The sequence below is a fragment of the Corvus hawaiiensis genome, chromosome 7 (assembly GCF_020740725.1).
Source record: "Corvus hawaiiensis isolate bCorHaw1 chromosome 7, bCorHaw1.pri.cur, whole genome shotgun sequence".
Lineage (NCBI taxonomy): Eukaryota > Metazoa > Chordata > Aves > Passeriformes > Corvidae > Corvus > Corvus hawaiiensis.
Genome location: NC_063219.1, coordinates 23,161,364 through 23,176,262, shown reverse-complemented (window position 1 = coordinate 23,176,262; position 14,899 = coordinate 23,161,364). Strand labels below are relative to the sequence as shown.

The following is a 14,899-nucleotide window of genomic DNA, read 5'->3' as shown; positions in this document are numbered from 1 at the left end:
GGAGACTGGACGACTTCCCAGGTTTCCTCCTGACCTAAATGCTTCAGGATTCTATGAAAATATGATGGTTATAAAAGACCAATCTAAGAAAAGGATTCTCTGCTATACTGGAGTGGTAAAATGCTACATATTAGAGTATATGCCATGCCAACAGAATGCCTTCGGAAAGCAAATACATCTGAGTGATTGCTATTTAATGATTCCCATGTGAAACAAAGCATTATTTGTCATACAGATTGTGCCACTTTCTAAAAAACAAGATACAAACAAAGACTGAAGTCCAGAAGAGGAAAAAGTTACAATCTAAACTAGGTTATGAGGATATCCCTGGTCAATAATAAATTTTAGAGAGATGTTAGTTGAATCTAAACAGATGTATTATATCCTGCAGAAATGTAATTTTTTCCATTGGTAACTTTACGTAGATCTCACAAGTATTCAGGATCATGAAGATCAGAATCCATTATAGACACCTAAAAAGCTGAATCAAGCTGGAGTCTGATAAAATTTCAATCCTTTGATTGTTTGAAAAGTGGAAGTTTTTTGTTTTGAGGAGGAAATAAAGCCCTGTTTGTTGCATAATACATGCAGCAACAGTTAAAAACAAATAATACTTAGGTAAATTTTGCTTTTTTTGAAATAATAATGTACAGCCTCTGTATGACTGATTTGTGGTAGCACCTGAATAAGTGCTATGATTATCACAACAAAGTTCAGTGTGAGACAGGGAAATGATAATTTTTTTCTGTTTGAAAAAAGCATGAGCTTAGCAGCCACTGGACTTTCTTAACCACGCCCCCTGAATTTTTTCTTTGTCATTTATTTGGCAGCTCTATTTTCTGTATCAGATTTGGAAAAATTGAGGGCTGAAGCTGACAGAGGACTTGATTCCACCTTTGTGTTCTTTTAACCCTATGTCAAGAGAAGGACACCGTTTGGACACTTTTGCCATTCAGTACAACCCCCAGCTGTCTCTAACCCCATTCTGGCACTTCAGGGTCATGTGTGTCCTCTCTACAAGAAGAAGTCATTTCTCTGGAAATTATTGTTTATTATGACAGGACAGACATGTACCCAACTGCACTACCTAGGGTGTTGTCTTGGACCTGACCTGTAGTCTGAGAGGCTCATATAAGAATAATCCCTATTAAATGCAATTCCTATTAAAGGTAGTTTTACAGAACTATCCTATCCCCTGTTGAATATATTTTATACTTTCACTCTGTTATCCATTTTTTAGACTTGATCATTTTGGGGCTTTTCTGTGGCATTTTTATATATATGTACACTGGGAAATGTTACAATGAAACTTTGGTGTACTGTATTGGAAAAGAGAAGAGGTTAGTGCAAAAATGCAGTAGAGAAGGATGGTTTGGAACGGTGAGCTTTTCCAGAATAATACATCTTTTGAGGTAAAAGACTACATTAGTCAGTCAGCTCATTAGGAGCCACTTTAATTTGCTGTTCAGTTCAAACTTCCTGTGATTGAATGTATTTAAGAAGAAAATGCTTTATTAGCAAAACTGTTGTGAACTATAGAATAACAGTTTGTATTCTATGATGGGGTAGGAGGTCATTTTGGCAGGTGATTTTCAAACCTTTTGAGAAGAAGAAATGCACTTCTATAGCATATATTATAATATATACAAATAATTGAAAATCTAGTCCTAAATTTGATTTTCCATGTAAAACTTCAGGTCAGTGATTTCTCTTGCAGTAACTGAACCTCAGTGTGCTCTTCATAGCTACAATAACTTAGCTATATCTGATATTTTAGTGCCTGTGAGATCTAAGGGGCAATTGGCCACACCCCTCCCCAACATTTAGATAATCTACTTTCCAGTAACAGTTGAGATTAAATGTGTAGAATTTTTTCTCCATAATTTCAAAAATGAGTTGACATCTTTTCTTCAGATACTCCTCAGAAAGTGAAAATAAAATCTTATTTTTTTTTGTTTTTTATTTACAGGAAAATGATCCCAAGGTGAAAAAGGATTAAGAATTAAATATTATTTTAGAAGGAAACAATTCAATCTATTCCCACAAAGCAGGGACAAATGCTCTTGCACATTCAGATGTTAAAGAGATTATGTTTGAAATGCAAGCAGCCACACAATGTATTTGTTGGGCTAATAATTATGTTTTGCAAATGTCAAGTTCTGCAGAGACAGTGATGCTACTGGTAATTCTGCTACTGCAGGATCTGGTTTTTTACAAATGAGGTCAAAAGACAACCAGAAATGCATGTAAAGAGATCTGCATGGTCTATGGAATAGCTCCCTTAGCTGTAATGTTCTTAGTTTGCGTAGCTGTTTCTACAAAATAGCCTTGCATACCCATCAGCTAGGAAGAAGAGCTGTCTGTGAAACATGCATTCCTTCCTCTTTTCCCTTCTTTAAGTTACCGTGAACATAGGAGGGGGAAGCCACGTGCACCCAGCTCCTGATCTACAAACATCACACAAATCAGACACTAATTCTGCTTGTAGCTGCAGTAGCAGTGAGTAGTTTTTAATTAACTTTTTAGGCATTTGGGAGCATTGTTAGATCCTACTTCTAATACTGACATGAGAAGTGATTTGCAAGTTTCAGGATAAAGAGGAACACGGTTTTATTACGTTTTGTGGTTATCCACAAACAGTACTCAAACTCTTCTTTATCCCTCTACAAAACTTTTCTTTAAAACTCTGTGAGTAAAACACTAAAGATGCTTCTGTGCATTATGTACCCACATTTTTGTTGCCATAAACAGTGTAACTTACAGAAAGACTAAGGATGCTCTGCAAAGGATGCTCTGAATGGTGAACTAGCATGGCCTGGCTCAGGACTGACATTATACATAAGCTTTCATACAAGTTTGTGACCTGCTCCATTAATTCACACAGAAGGCTCAGATGTTGATTTATAGATAGTTTTGTACTTCAAGGCTGCTACTACTCTCTCACATAATATGGTTATGTTGTCCATGACTCTGGAAATAGTCCTTCTGGGAAGTGTTGTTTTTCCTGTTGGATAGACTTTGGTGTTAAATTGATTACTGGTATATTTTATCAAGCAAAAATAACACTGGGCACTTAAAATGAAAAAAATTGAACACATTTTCCTTTCTTTTATTTTCACTATTTAAAATGGCACGGACTTTAGGTTTTCTTTCTTTCTTTCTGAATTGGAAGACATTTTTAAAGCAAGTAGACAGAATTGCAACAGTATTTTACCTTAAATACCATGACAATAGGATTTATGGACTACCGAGTTTCATGTTCTTTTAAAAGTATAAAAAGAAATGCCATAAACACAAAATACTAATGAGATTATCTGGCATTTTTTCCCAGAGAGGAAGGAGTAAAGCAGATTGGCATAAATGAGTTTTGAAAGGAGGAAATTTGCAAGCTATTTTCAGAGATACACTTGCATTGATTTGAATGAAAATCAGCCAATAATGCTCTAAGAAATAATCTCAAAAGGGCACAGACGCCAAAGTCTGAGAACAGCTGGGAGTAAGTGCTGTAGCACATGCATGTTAGTGATGAAACACATTTATGTGATGATTAACAGCTTTTCAAGCAGCCTAGGTATAAGACCTTGTTCTGAAGTTCTCTCTGCCTATCGTGTGGATAAAAATGGAGGAAAGTTTTGTCTGTGTTTTGCATGTCTTCTTCATAATTTGTTGTCTTTTTATGCAGCAACAGAGATCCAGCTAAAACTAATTAGCAAAGATATACTCTGTGTCTGTACGAGCAGTGCTCCAATGCCTAAAGATCAGGATTCCTTAGTGTTACAAAACTTAAACTTTGCAATTTAATTCTATGAAAGCTGTTGGTGTACAAGCTAAGTCCTGTGTCAGTAGGTATCGATATCTTGCTGTCAGACCTTTAGGAGGAGTGTTTCTGGCCACAGAAACAATCAGTTGCCATATAGTCCTGTGCATTTGCTCAAAAAAAGGCCAAGATTTCATAAGCTGTCAAGGATCAGTATTCAGATTTTGTGATAGATCTAATTTCCTAGTATTTGAGGAAAACTGGTTGTTGTGCTTCTCTGAACTGACCATTTAGGCCATTTAGACCATTAGACCTTCTGGTTTCCACTGCAGTCTAATTTGACAAATCAGAGATTTAAATGAGGTAATGGCAAAATGTAAGAGAAAATATTTTTATTGACTGTGCTATTATGGAGGAACAAGGACAGGAAAACAAGAAATTTCAGCAGGTAGGCAAGTACTGAATGCAGCTGTGATTTCTGGCCTATGCTTTCTTCTGGTCATTTCCACTCACTATCAGTAATGAAATAGTTAATAATGTTGACACTTAAATACTATCTTTAGGTTTTCATGATATGATGGCTCTTTGCTAACAGATAAGCCGGACTATACTCTTTGTGTGGATAACATTTCAATGCTATAATTGAAGGCAGTATCAAAACTAGGTATAATAAGATCTATAACTGGAATCCAGTTAATGAAACAGAAAAAGACAAGACCTTCCCTTTACACTGTTTACTCTGACATTTTTTCAGATTGAATTTTGGTATCCTTTGTGGTGATCTTTCCTGATGAGATTTCACTGTGGTTTTAGTAGTAAAGAATTAAGGAAATTAGAAATGAAAAGGCTGTATTGAGAAAGTTGGTGAGGAAGCTTAAAACTGAGTATCTGTGGAAATTCTGGAGGTCAAAAAGTATTTTTAACTAGTTATGACTATAATTCTGCTTTCAAAATGAAATTTCAGTTTAATATCCAAGAAATTATTCAAATATGTATGTTACTTCCTTTAAAAAAACCCCAGTATACCAGACTAAAAAGTTCAGGCTGTACAAAATCATAAGACAAATAGTTCCCGCCTCAGAGATGTGAACTTTCAGAGTTGCAGACAATGTGAAACGAGCTAGTAACTACAGAGCCACAATACCCCACTGTCATTGTCATTTATCCGCTCTGCCTGGACTGAGGTTCACAGCTACAGTTCTGATTGCTTTTGAGATATGCGGTTTCCAGAGTCAATTAGCAATTTCCATAGTCAGCTTTGTCTTGCTACTCTGAATCCTATATTGCCTGATTAAGCTTTTTCCATACTAGGGAAGAGTTACCTAGCACATAGACTGAGTCATACGCTAAGTCACATAAGTAGGAAACACTTTAAAACCGGACTTGAAACCACTAACATAAAATCTAACCCACACCACTGTCCTCTTTCCACTGCTTGGAACCAGAGGGAACAGCACTGATGTCAACATTGGTGTTACTCAAAGTGCCAAGTTTGGAAATTTGTTTCATATCAAATATGCAAAAGGCTGCTATTAGAAAAGCAGTGGCTCTTCCCCCATGTCTATTGCAAGGTATGATGTCTGATTTTCTCTCTGCATCTCTTTTTGATACATGGGCCAATTCAGTGGCAAAGGGAAAGAACCAATCAATAACATGAATTAGGAGTATGCAATAACTCTCTTCTCATAATGTAACATTAGAAAGGATGCACGATGAAGATGGAAAGAGGACACAATAAATCATGTGAAACCACACCAAAAATAGACTGACAGCATCTGTTCTTTTTGTCTCATAACCCAAAACCAAAATAGCTTTCACTAAAAGGAGCATATTCAAATCAGATAAAAAATTTTGTCGGGAATGCCTAATTAAAAAATGAAACTCTTTTGAGTATGTGTATCATATCATAACCTTATAGTACCATTTCACTCTAGAATGTGTCACCTTTCTTACCACTACAGCACACTTTTTGAAAGTCAGCAATCATTTTTTTCTTTTCAGATCAGACTAGGGAAATTTGGGCCCCTTGACTGGTATAGGTTGGCCCTGTGACATTCTGAATCCTGACATTAAATTGTGCTATGGAAGTCCAGTGGAAGAAGAGTTCTGTCTTAACACTGTACTGAAATGAAAGACTCCTGATCCACTAGCCTGCAGGTTTTTTATTTGTGCCATGGAGGAACTCAAAACTGTCAGAATGTATTTTTCCAAATTAAGATTTTTTTTCTGTTAAAGATGCAGTACCTATAATAATAGCAATTGTATTCTTCATTACTTATTAAAATTATATGTATCTACTCATACCTTTTTGACCGTAAACACTGACAAAGAGAATAATTTAGAAGTCAATTTAATTGCCCTATTTATTCAGATACTATCTCTCATTATGAAAGTCCCCTCCTTATTTAAAATCAATTCATCTTTACCTGGGAAGAAAAAGGAATATATTGGAAAGTCAAGGAGTTGAAAAATAGGAGTGAAATTGACCCATAAATAAGCTTTCTTAGGATATCTAAGAGGTTCTTTATCATAATCATTAGGTATCCTACAAATGTGAATAAGAAGTAACCCACAGTTCTGGGCAGACACAGGAGCCGTATCAGAATGGGGATGGGTAAATGAGATTGCTGAGGTATTATCTCACTGCTGACGGTTCTCCTTGCTGCAAAATCAGCACTACTGAATGGGGCAAGGGATGGTGTTTTCTCAACAAGTACTAAAGCCTAAGGTAGAAACACTGCACTACAGACATAAGAATGGATGTCCTCATTCATTTCCAATAGTTCAACACCTTCAGTAACATTCTGGATTCCCTCCAAGGGCTATTTTAAGAATGCCTGGAAAAAAGCCCTGCATTAAGAAAGGGGTTTTTGACAGGTTTTTGTGGGGGGTAACACTTTCTTTATCAAAATGCAGTCAGACAGTATTTCTTGTATCAAGAAGTCCTACACCAGTAGGGTATCAGAGAGATTTGATTCATTGACCTTTCTTAACAGCTCTAGATAAGGCACTGAAATTATGGTCAAGGCTGCAGTTGCTGACCATCATGCTAGAGCAAACCTAAGGGGACTTGACACACATGTAAGCAGCTTTCTTTTCAGCTGTGTTTTTTATTGACTGGTAGGTTCACACAAACAGGTGGTAAAACGCCTGTGCTGACTGAAGTCTAAATGAACTCCTGATCTTTCTATTTAAGAACACTTAATACCATTTTCACTTTATTTTGTCAGTATGTTTGCATAATTTTTATTTTCTTATCCTCAAAAAAGAGCAGAAAAGGCCTTAAAATATTTGTTTGGAAATGTGCTTTGAAAATGCAAATATGTTTAATTTGCAGTCAGTCATAGCAAATTATTTTTTTGAAACTGGGTAAACGGCAAGTAGTTTGTGAGGTTTGTACACACTCTGCAAATAAATGCTTGATTTTATCTTTGCTCAAAGCTGTACTCCACCACAGTTCTTCTCAGCCCTAGAATATCTGATGCATATAGGCTAAGCTTAAATGATCCTACTTTCCTTTAACAGGTATCATCTGCAAGCTTAGCCATATCCCATCATTGCCCACAAAGCATACAGTAAGAACTAAAAATGTGTGCTGTATAGTACAATACTTTCTGATTATTATATATCCATTCTCAATCCCAAAATAATTATACTTTTTATCTCAGAAGTTTTACAGCTCTACCACCTCAAGCAATATTTTACATCTGTCAAGAATGATTTATGCAATAATGGCTTAAACTGCAAAATGGAGTCCTCAAAGGAAGAGCTGTCAAATATTTTCACCATAAATAACTTTATTAAAATAAGAACTGATATCCTGTATAAACAATATCTTGCCTTCAAGTATCATTCAGATCATATAGCTATAAGATTAGTGAAAAAAGAATTGTGAGATAGTAAGGAATATATGCTATTACTGCTTTGATATTAGAGTATAATTTTTTAATTAAGCAGATGCTAATGCCTAATGGGCAATCCTCAGTAAAAAATCTGTTAAAAAATAATAGTTCTTGTGACTTGTGTGTGTTTATCTACTCCTCTTTTTTTAAAGGGATATTTACATAAAAAAGAAATTTACTGTGTCTTTAGTCCCTGAGTACATCCAGTGACAATTGTGGAGTTACTTGTGCTATGAGAACCTGTACTCTTGGACCTTTAGTTTTGGCACCATCTGTTCCCATTAACCATTTTTCTCAGTAATTAATTCTTTTGGTAGCTATGTAATTGCCTACTGTGGCACTATTTGAACAGGACAGAGAACTAGAACTTTGCTTGGATTGCATAGATACCCTTCTAGAAGGAAAAAGAGTAAGAAGAAATTTAAACCAAAAGTAAGCTATATTAACAGTCTAATTCTGATAGAAATACTCCAAGAGTAGCTAGTAAGGCTTTTAGCTGCAGATATTAAAAACTGCTGTGGACACAGCACTGGTGTCGTTGGGACAGGGCCTACTGGGTGCCCAAGTGCAGGCCATCTAAACAGTTACACAAAGCTATCACAGGCATTCGACGCTGCTCTGCACCCTCCCCACACTGCACAGTGAAAAGGGCAACAGGCTCCATCCTGGTTACTCCTTTATAAAACCACGATGCAGAGCATTTTTTTCTCCTTTGACCACTCTGTCTTCTGTCTGTCATGTTTAAGGCAGTGTAAATTCAAACAGCTGCCATTTTCTGAATATCAACTTGCTACAAAATTTTTTCCCATCCTTCTGTCCCATCTTCTTTGAGTGTGTAATTTGGCCAAAAGATTAAAGCAGTGAACAAACAGCAGCTTTCAGTCTTGCATCATCAAGATGTTTAAAACTCAAGATCTTGCACTTTCATGGAGAAAAGGAGACTACAGAGCAGTAAAGAACATCAGAATCCTAATTCCCATGTATGTGTGCAACACCATTTTTCTATAGCAAGAATTTTCTTTTAAGCTGAACTTCAAAGCTGTGACATTTTAAAATTATATGAGGTGGTATTTAGAATCAAAAAGAAAAAGCATTATTTATAGAGTGATTCCCTTTCTGATATCTGCATTGCTGGAATTCTGATGACAGGTTAGCTTTGTAAGTGATCCCACTGACCTTTGCTTTACTTCAAAATAGTAAAATAATTTTTAATATAATCAGTGGCTTATGTAGAGTAAATGATAGCGTGATGTGGAGTAAGGTTTTATTTGCAATTCACTGGGCATTTAGTCAGGAGTGTGTAATATGGTCTTCAGAACCTCCTATCAGTGGAACCTCAAGAAATTCACACCTTCTTGAGGTGTCTTCCTCCTCCATATGCTTATTATTACGTTAAATATTATACAATGGCTTGCTATGAAATAAAGTGTCAAATCAAACTTTTAAGCAGTGGATAGTTCATTGGAGTAACTTGGGTTACTCACATGGAGAAAGTTACATTTCTGTGCTAGAATTCACCTCTAAAATTGAAAATTGCTGAAATTTACCTCAAGTCTCATACTTAGTCACAGAACACATGCAAAATAAGCCACTAACCAGGCACTAGACTCTCACATTTTTAGAAAACTGTTGATATTTACTTTGTTCCACAACTTGGAGGAAGTTCTTGTTAGGTATCACTATTCTGTATATTATTATAATACACAGACTATGTTATATATAGCTATATGTATATATGCTATGTATTGAAAAATCAAATTTGAAAATTTGCAAAAGTGAAGATGAAAAGTGAGGTATATAATTTTGAGTTATTTAGAATAACTATAGAATATGTTTACTAACATTCATTACATTCATCATAGGGGTAGTTTCAACTTCATGACACCAAATAGACTTCAGATTTTCTATCACATTTTGAAAATAAATTGAACATTAGGTGGAGCAAACCAAAAAAAATCTATATATATACAAACAATCAAGTTGATAGCCATGCATTTGAGTGTCAGACCTATCTTTTGACAATTTTTTCCTGATTCACCTGTGTTTGTTTAAATTTAGCAGATCATATAGTGCACATGGCAAATCCTGTTCACATTTAGACAAGTAAAATATTGAGGCAAATAAAGAAACTACTCACAGAAGTGAAGTTACTGAAAACTCTTATGTATAAGATTGTTTACACTGAATAATCTGTAACTCAGCATTCTAAACTATGAAAGATACAGCAATTTTAATGGACAGTATTACTTTGGTTTGTACTGCATGATGCCAGAATTCAGCATTTTAGAAAAGGATCTCTCTCTCTCTCTCTCTCTCTCTGGTAATTGACAGATAAGCAGTATTTTTAAGTGCCATTCCCTCCCTCCTAATGTTTTGGGAGACTTTAGGACTTTTAAACTACCACATCTCAAAACAGTGCTCCAGGCCGATGGCTGTGAAAGTTAGCAATGACATTCTCCTTTTGCAGTATTATTTTTAACACATGCCAAGTTAATACAAACACAGGATAGATGTGTAAAAGACACACAGTGTCCTGAGAAATCTACGTCCAAGGCACAGCTACAACAACAAACCTTGACCAAAATCTGCTCCAGACCACCAAACCAGATCTAAGAATAAAGGACTCTACTGAGAATCTGCTACGAAGAGTATGCTTAAATATTGGTAGCGTGGGTAGAATGGTTGGCCTGAGTCCTATCTGAATTATACCAGCCTAAGCTAAAAATAATATTACTTAAGTCGCTCCAAGATAACAACAGAATTATTGAGAACAGGATTTAACTCTGTGACTTTAAAATGAGAGAGCACATTGCATGTGATTCTAAAATTGATGTAAACAACACACTGGCACTTCTCCAGAACTAATTTAAGCTCAGCATTTGAATATGAATTTCCTTTTCCTTCTCCCAAGAGTGTACACAGCAAGAGACAAAACAAGGTACACCACAATTATCAATTACTTAAATTCATTTGAAAGATGGGTGTTTCTGTAAATATCTCTGGGCAATTAAAAAAAAACAACAAACCAACCAACAACAAAACACTACATATCACTATTATGTATCATAATTACTTCTCATGCGTATGCATCTTTAAATCCGCAAATACATTTATTCATTCTGTGGTCTGAACAGGAAAAAAAGTGTCAGCAGATTCAGCCATTCTGCATGTATTGAGTCTTTACTGAATAACAGGGAAACTGTTCATAGTCTAGGCAACCCTGAATTTTGACTCTGGCAATACTAGGACAATACTGGTAGTTCAATTGCAAGTACTTCACAATATTTCAGCTTTGAAAAAGACTTGTCCCTTTCTTTATAAGCGAATGCTTTCTTTATGATAGGCTGGTTTTTTCTACTTTTAACTTTGTGGTAAAATACTGCATTTAAAGCAAGTTAGGCTTTCTCTATGCTGATTACTTTACATGATTTACATCTTTAAACCAACCAAGAGGAGAACTTCTATTCCAGAGTTGCAAACACTGTGCTGGCTTCATTCAGCTGGGAGAGTGAGCGTACAGTGATATACTCCATACACCCACTACTCTCAGGGCAGATTCCCTTACTGATACACACAAATGTATTTCACTGGACTTCAGAGAAATTACACCACCTCCAGCAAAGGGGCTGGCCAGCACAACATACACACTTCTTTTACCAATCAACTGCTCACCAAACACACAAAAAGTTTTGAAAATAAAACCAGACATTACCATCTTTGTGATAATAGGTGACTTCTACTTTCCTCTCCTCTGACCCCAGCAGGGCTTGAGCAATTTGGGCAATATGATGTCTTTTGGTCTCTGGCCCATGAAGAAAATCACAGGTGCAAGGTTTCTGCATGACATCTGGCCTGGAGAACCCGGTCATCTCACAGAACCCATCATTGCAGTAGATGATAGCACAATTCTGCACTCTAGCATTAGCAATGATGAATTTTTTATCTGCAATAAAAGAAAGTCATGCATTTTTTAGTACTCTTTCAACATTTCTTATAGGGTCGATTGAAGGGATGAATGCTGAACAACCCTTCTTTTCATGAGAATGCCTGAAATATAGAGATTTTCAGTAATTTAATGAAGATAAGTTGATCCATAGCTTTTAAAGAAACTTGAATTAATTTAGAATACATTAAAGATGAATATAGATTTTTTTTTAGGAAATAAAACCACATTCAGCAAGTCTCTGTAAATCTCTTTTTGACTTCAAAATTTTGTCTGTTTCAGGCTTCAATGAAGCCCAAGTGATGAGCACCATCCTGTCAGTCGCAACTCCAGGAAAGTCCTTGAAAAGTTAGTAGCTTCTTTTGGGGAGAAGAAGAGCCTCAGGGAAGGGGGTTCTACTCAAGTGAAGGACTTCCTGGTGTAAGGTTCAATCATCTCAATCTACTCTGTATGGATTTTTGTTGAGGTGAATGACAGGAAATTTATAGTCAGTATTTTAAAACTTCTATCTAGAAAATAACAGAAGAAAAAGAAGTTCCTAGAAACAAAAAAAGGGGGCACAGGAAATTATTGTTATGTTGGAAACATTTTACACATGTCACTGAACTTCTGTGCTTTCATCCATCCTCCTTTCCCAAACTCTCATCTCAAAAAGTTTCAAAAGTTTTCAACTCTTATTGGTTTGTTTCTGTTTACCTTTACAACACACTATTCTCATTGTAATTATAAATGTGCAATTTTGATACACTTACTGCTAATAACATTAATTTTTACTTCCTTAAATGCACTAGGAGGTTGCTTGCTTTATAACAGATTTCTTACATGACACCAAGTAAACAGTCCAAGTCTTCAAAATTTTAAATATGGTCTTTGAACACAGTGACATATTTGGAGATTTCATTCTTACTTTTTCTGCTGTCTTTCAATCATGCTGAACTTTCACTATCACTTGCCTATTTAGTACCTGGTGTTTTATTACCGTCAAAAAATATACACTTCACTAGATAAAAACTTTGAGTAGCAATATTGACTTAGCATATAGAGCAGCACTATCTTTATTTTTTTCTCAAACAATATAAATATTATAAATGCTAAGATGGGTTTAAGTATAAGGAAGTATATGAACTGGAATTAGCTGTAAATATTCATACCAGGCTGATACTAAAATTATGCTAAATATTTAAATCAATGTACATATATCAAACTACTGCTTCTAAATGAAATTCATTTTAAGCATCAAGTGTTCCTTCTTACAGCTAATAGGAAACTAGAATTCTGGCCAGGAAAAAACACTTCAGCTTCAGCCTCCTCGACAGGTAGTAAACTGCTGCATTGGAAAAGATCTCACAGACTCTCCCTGAGGATGCATTTGCACTGGTTTGATAGATATTTTAGACTTACATAAACAAAAGAGAGAAATTTGACAGCTCTATTAAAATGCAGTCATGACAACAAGGTAAGAGAGTATTTCCTCTTTAATAACTCTTCTGCATATTTTCTGTTTCCTCTAAATCAAAGTCTGAAATTCTGCTTTAATTTGAAAAGGCAATTATAATTAACAGCATTAACAATCATCATCATAATAAATCTAGCTTATTTTTTAGATATTGCACAGACAGCAAGATCCTACATTCTGCTTTTAGAGCCATCTCACTGGTTCAGAAGAAGGTAAGAGATGTAACTTCTACAGCTATATAATACGTATACAGTCAATGATAAAAACTTGAAATAGTGTGGGGAAAATAGCCCCAACCCCTCCCGTCCCTCTCCCAAGTCTCCCCCGGCCCCAAGCCCACAAGCCAATAATTCAAGTTGGTAATCTGTATTCGAGATCAAAAACATTGCTACTTCTGCCAGGGATCCCCTCCTTACCTCCGGGGTTTTCTTTACAAGCTACAAACTTAAAAATAGTCTGGAGCTGCTGTCCATTTAGTCACAAGCAGAATAAAACTACTATAACAAAATAGATAGAAAGCGAGAACTTACTTTGCCCTTCAAATTTTCGTATGATTGTACCCAAAAATGTATTTTGTGGTGCCACATGACCTCTGCGAACAGGCATGTTTGTACAAGTCTTCGGTTTTCTGTGCACAATGACTTCTCCAAGGATCTCCTACACAGCTCCAGCCCAAAGCACCGAGCCAGCTACCCTTTGTGACAAATCATCGTCCTCTGGAGCTCGGAAATCTCTTCCCATTAGCACCACTTCTAGAGACACGCTTTTCCTATTGGAGTCAGATTCATCCCCCAGTTTCTTTCTTTCTCTCCTTGCTTTCTTTTCTATTTTTTTTTTTCCTGAAGGAGCTCGGACGCTATTGTCTGGGGCGGGTAGGGGTGGGGTAAGCAGGAGGAGGTGGCGGGTGGGGAAAGATTACAAGGGTAATCAATCTCTAGCACCAAACATCGCCAATTTTCCAAAGCAAATGGCTGTGACCCGGCAGTTTCCGACGCTGTAGTGGTGGTTTGAGGGCTGGAAGACTAATGTTGCTCCGCTGCCAGAGGGAGTGACGTTCCCCCCCTCCGGGCTTCACCACGGCGCGCAGCAGCTCGGATTACTCAAGCGTGGTTTAGCAAGAGCCAGCCAATAAATCTCTTCAAAACTCAGCGACAAACAGCGACATCAGGAATGAGCTACACCCCAGCAGCACCGCGACGTGCCACGTCCCCCGCCGCGGCGGCTGCAGGGGTCAGCGGGGACCGAGGGCGCTGGCGGCGGGGGGGCCCCGCCACCTCCGGTAGCCCCGGCGTCCCCGCCCTCCCGGCACCGCCAGCCCTTTCGCGGCCCCTGAGCGTGGCCCGCCGGGGAGCCCCAGGCGCTGGCAGGGCCGGGGGAGGGAGGGAAGTTGGTACACGCCCCGTCTGGGGCGGGGGGCGGCGCGAGTAGGGGTCGATGTTGAGCGATGGGGAAGCGGGGGAAGGGACCACCGGAGCCCTCGGCATCCTTCCTCTCCCCGGTGGAAGGGATTGCCCCCTCCTACCGCAGTGTGACCAAGGCGAGGGCATTCCCTCGCCGCACGACCCCCTCCTGGGAGGAAGCGGGATTCCCCCGGCGCCGAAGGCTGCTCCCCGCTTGCCGAGCAGGTGCAAGCCTCCGCTCGGGGCCGAGCGAGCAGCGCGGAGGGCGCGCCGGGTCCCGCGGGTGCGGGGGCTGAACGCGGCAGGGAGCGCTCGCCCGGGCCGCGGCGGCACCGAGCGGGTGCCGAGGCCGCCCCGTCGCTGAGCCGCTGCCCGGGACCGCGCTCCGCCCCGGGGCCGGGGCCGGGGCCGGGGCCGCGTCGGGGCGCGACGCCCGCTCGG

The 14,899-nt window shown here is 38.2% G+C and overlaps 1 protein-coding gene and 1 long non-coding RNA gene across 9 annotated transcripts in view; one reads left to right on the top strand and one right to left on the bottom strand.

The window, feature by feature from the left end:
• KCNH7 (potassium voltage-gated channel subfamily H member 7) overlaps positions 1–14,398 on the bottom strand; it is a 218,345-nt gene extending 203,947 nt beyond the window's left edge. For 5 of the 6 annotated variants that reach the window (XM_048308541.1, XM_048308545.1, XM_048308544.1 and 2 more), the window contains exons 1-2: positions 13,589–14,398; positions 11,372–11,602 (exon numbers count right to left, since the gene is read on the bottom strand). In XM_048308541.1, coding sequence (XP_048164498.1) covers positions 11,372–11,602; positions 13,589–13,664 — 307 coding nt within the window. In that variant the 5' untranslated portion in view covers positions 13,665–14,398. The remainder of the gene's footprint in view (positions 1–11,371; positions 11,603–13,588) is intronic. The other variant, XM_048308548.1, reaches the window with a different exon arrangement.
• The window catches only part of LOC125328246, a 40,922-nt gene continuing 39,148 nt past the window's right edge, over positions 13,126–14,899 (top strand). For 2 of the 3 annotated variants that reach the window (XR_007204624.1, XR_007204620.1), the window contains exon 1: positions 14,501–14,683. This is a non-coding gene — a long non-coding RNA (uncharacterized LOC125328246). Of the gene's footprint in view, positions 13,271–14,500; positions 14,684–14,899 lie in introns of those variants that run through there. The other variant, XR_007204623.1, reaches the window with a different exon arrangement.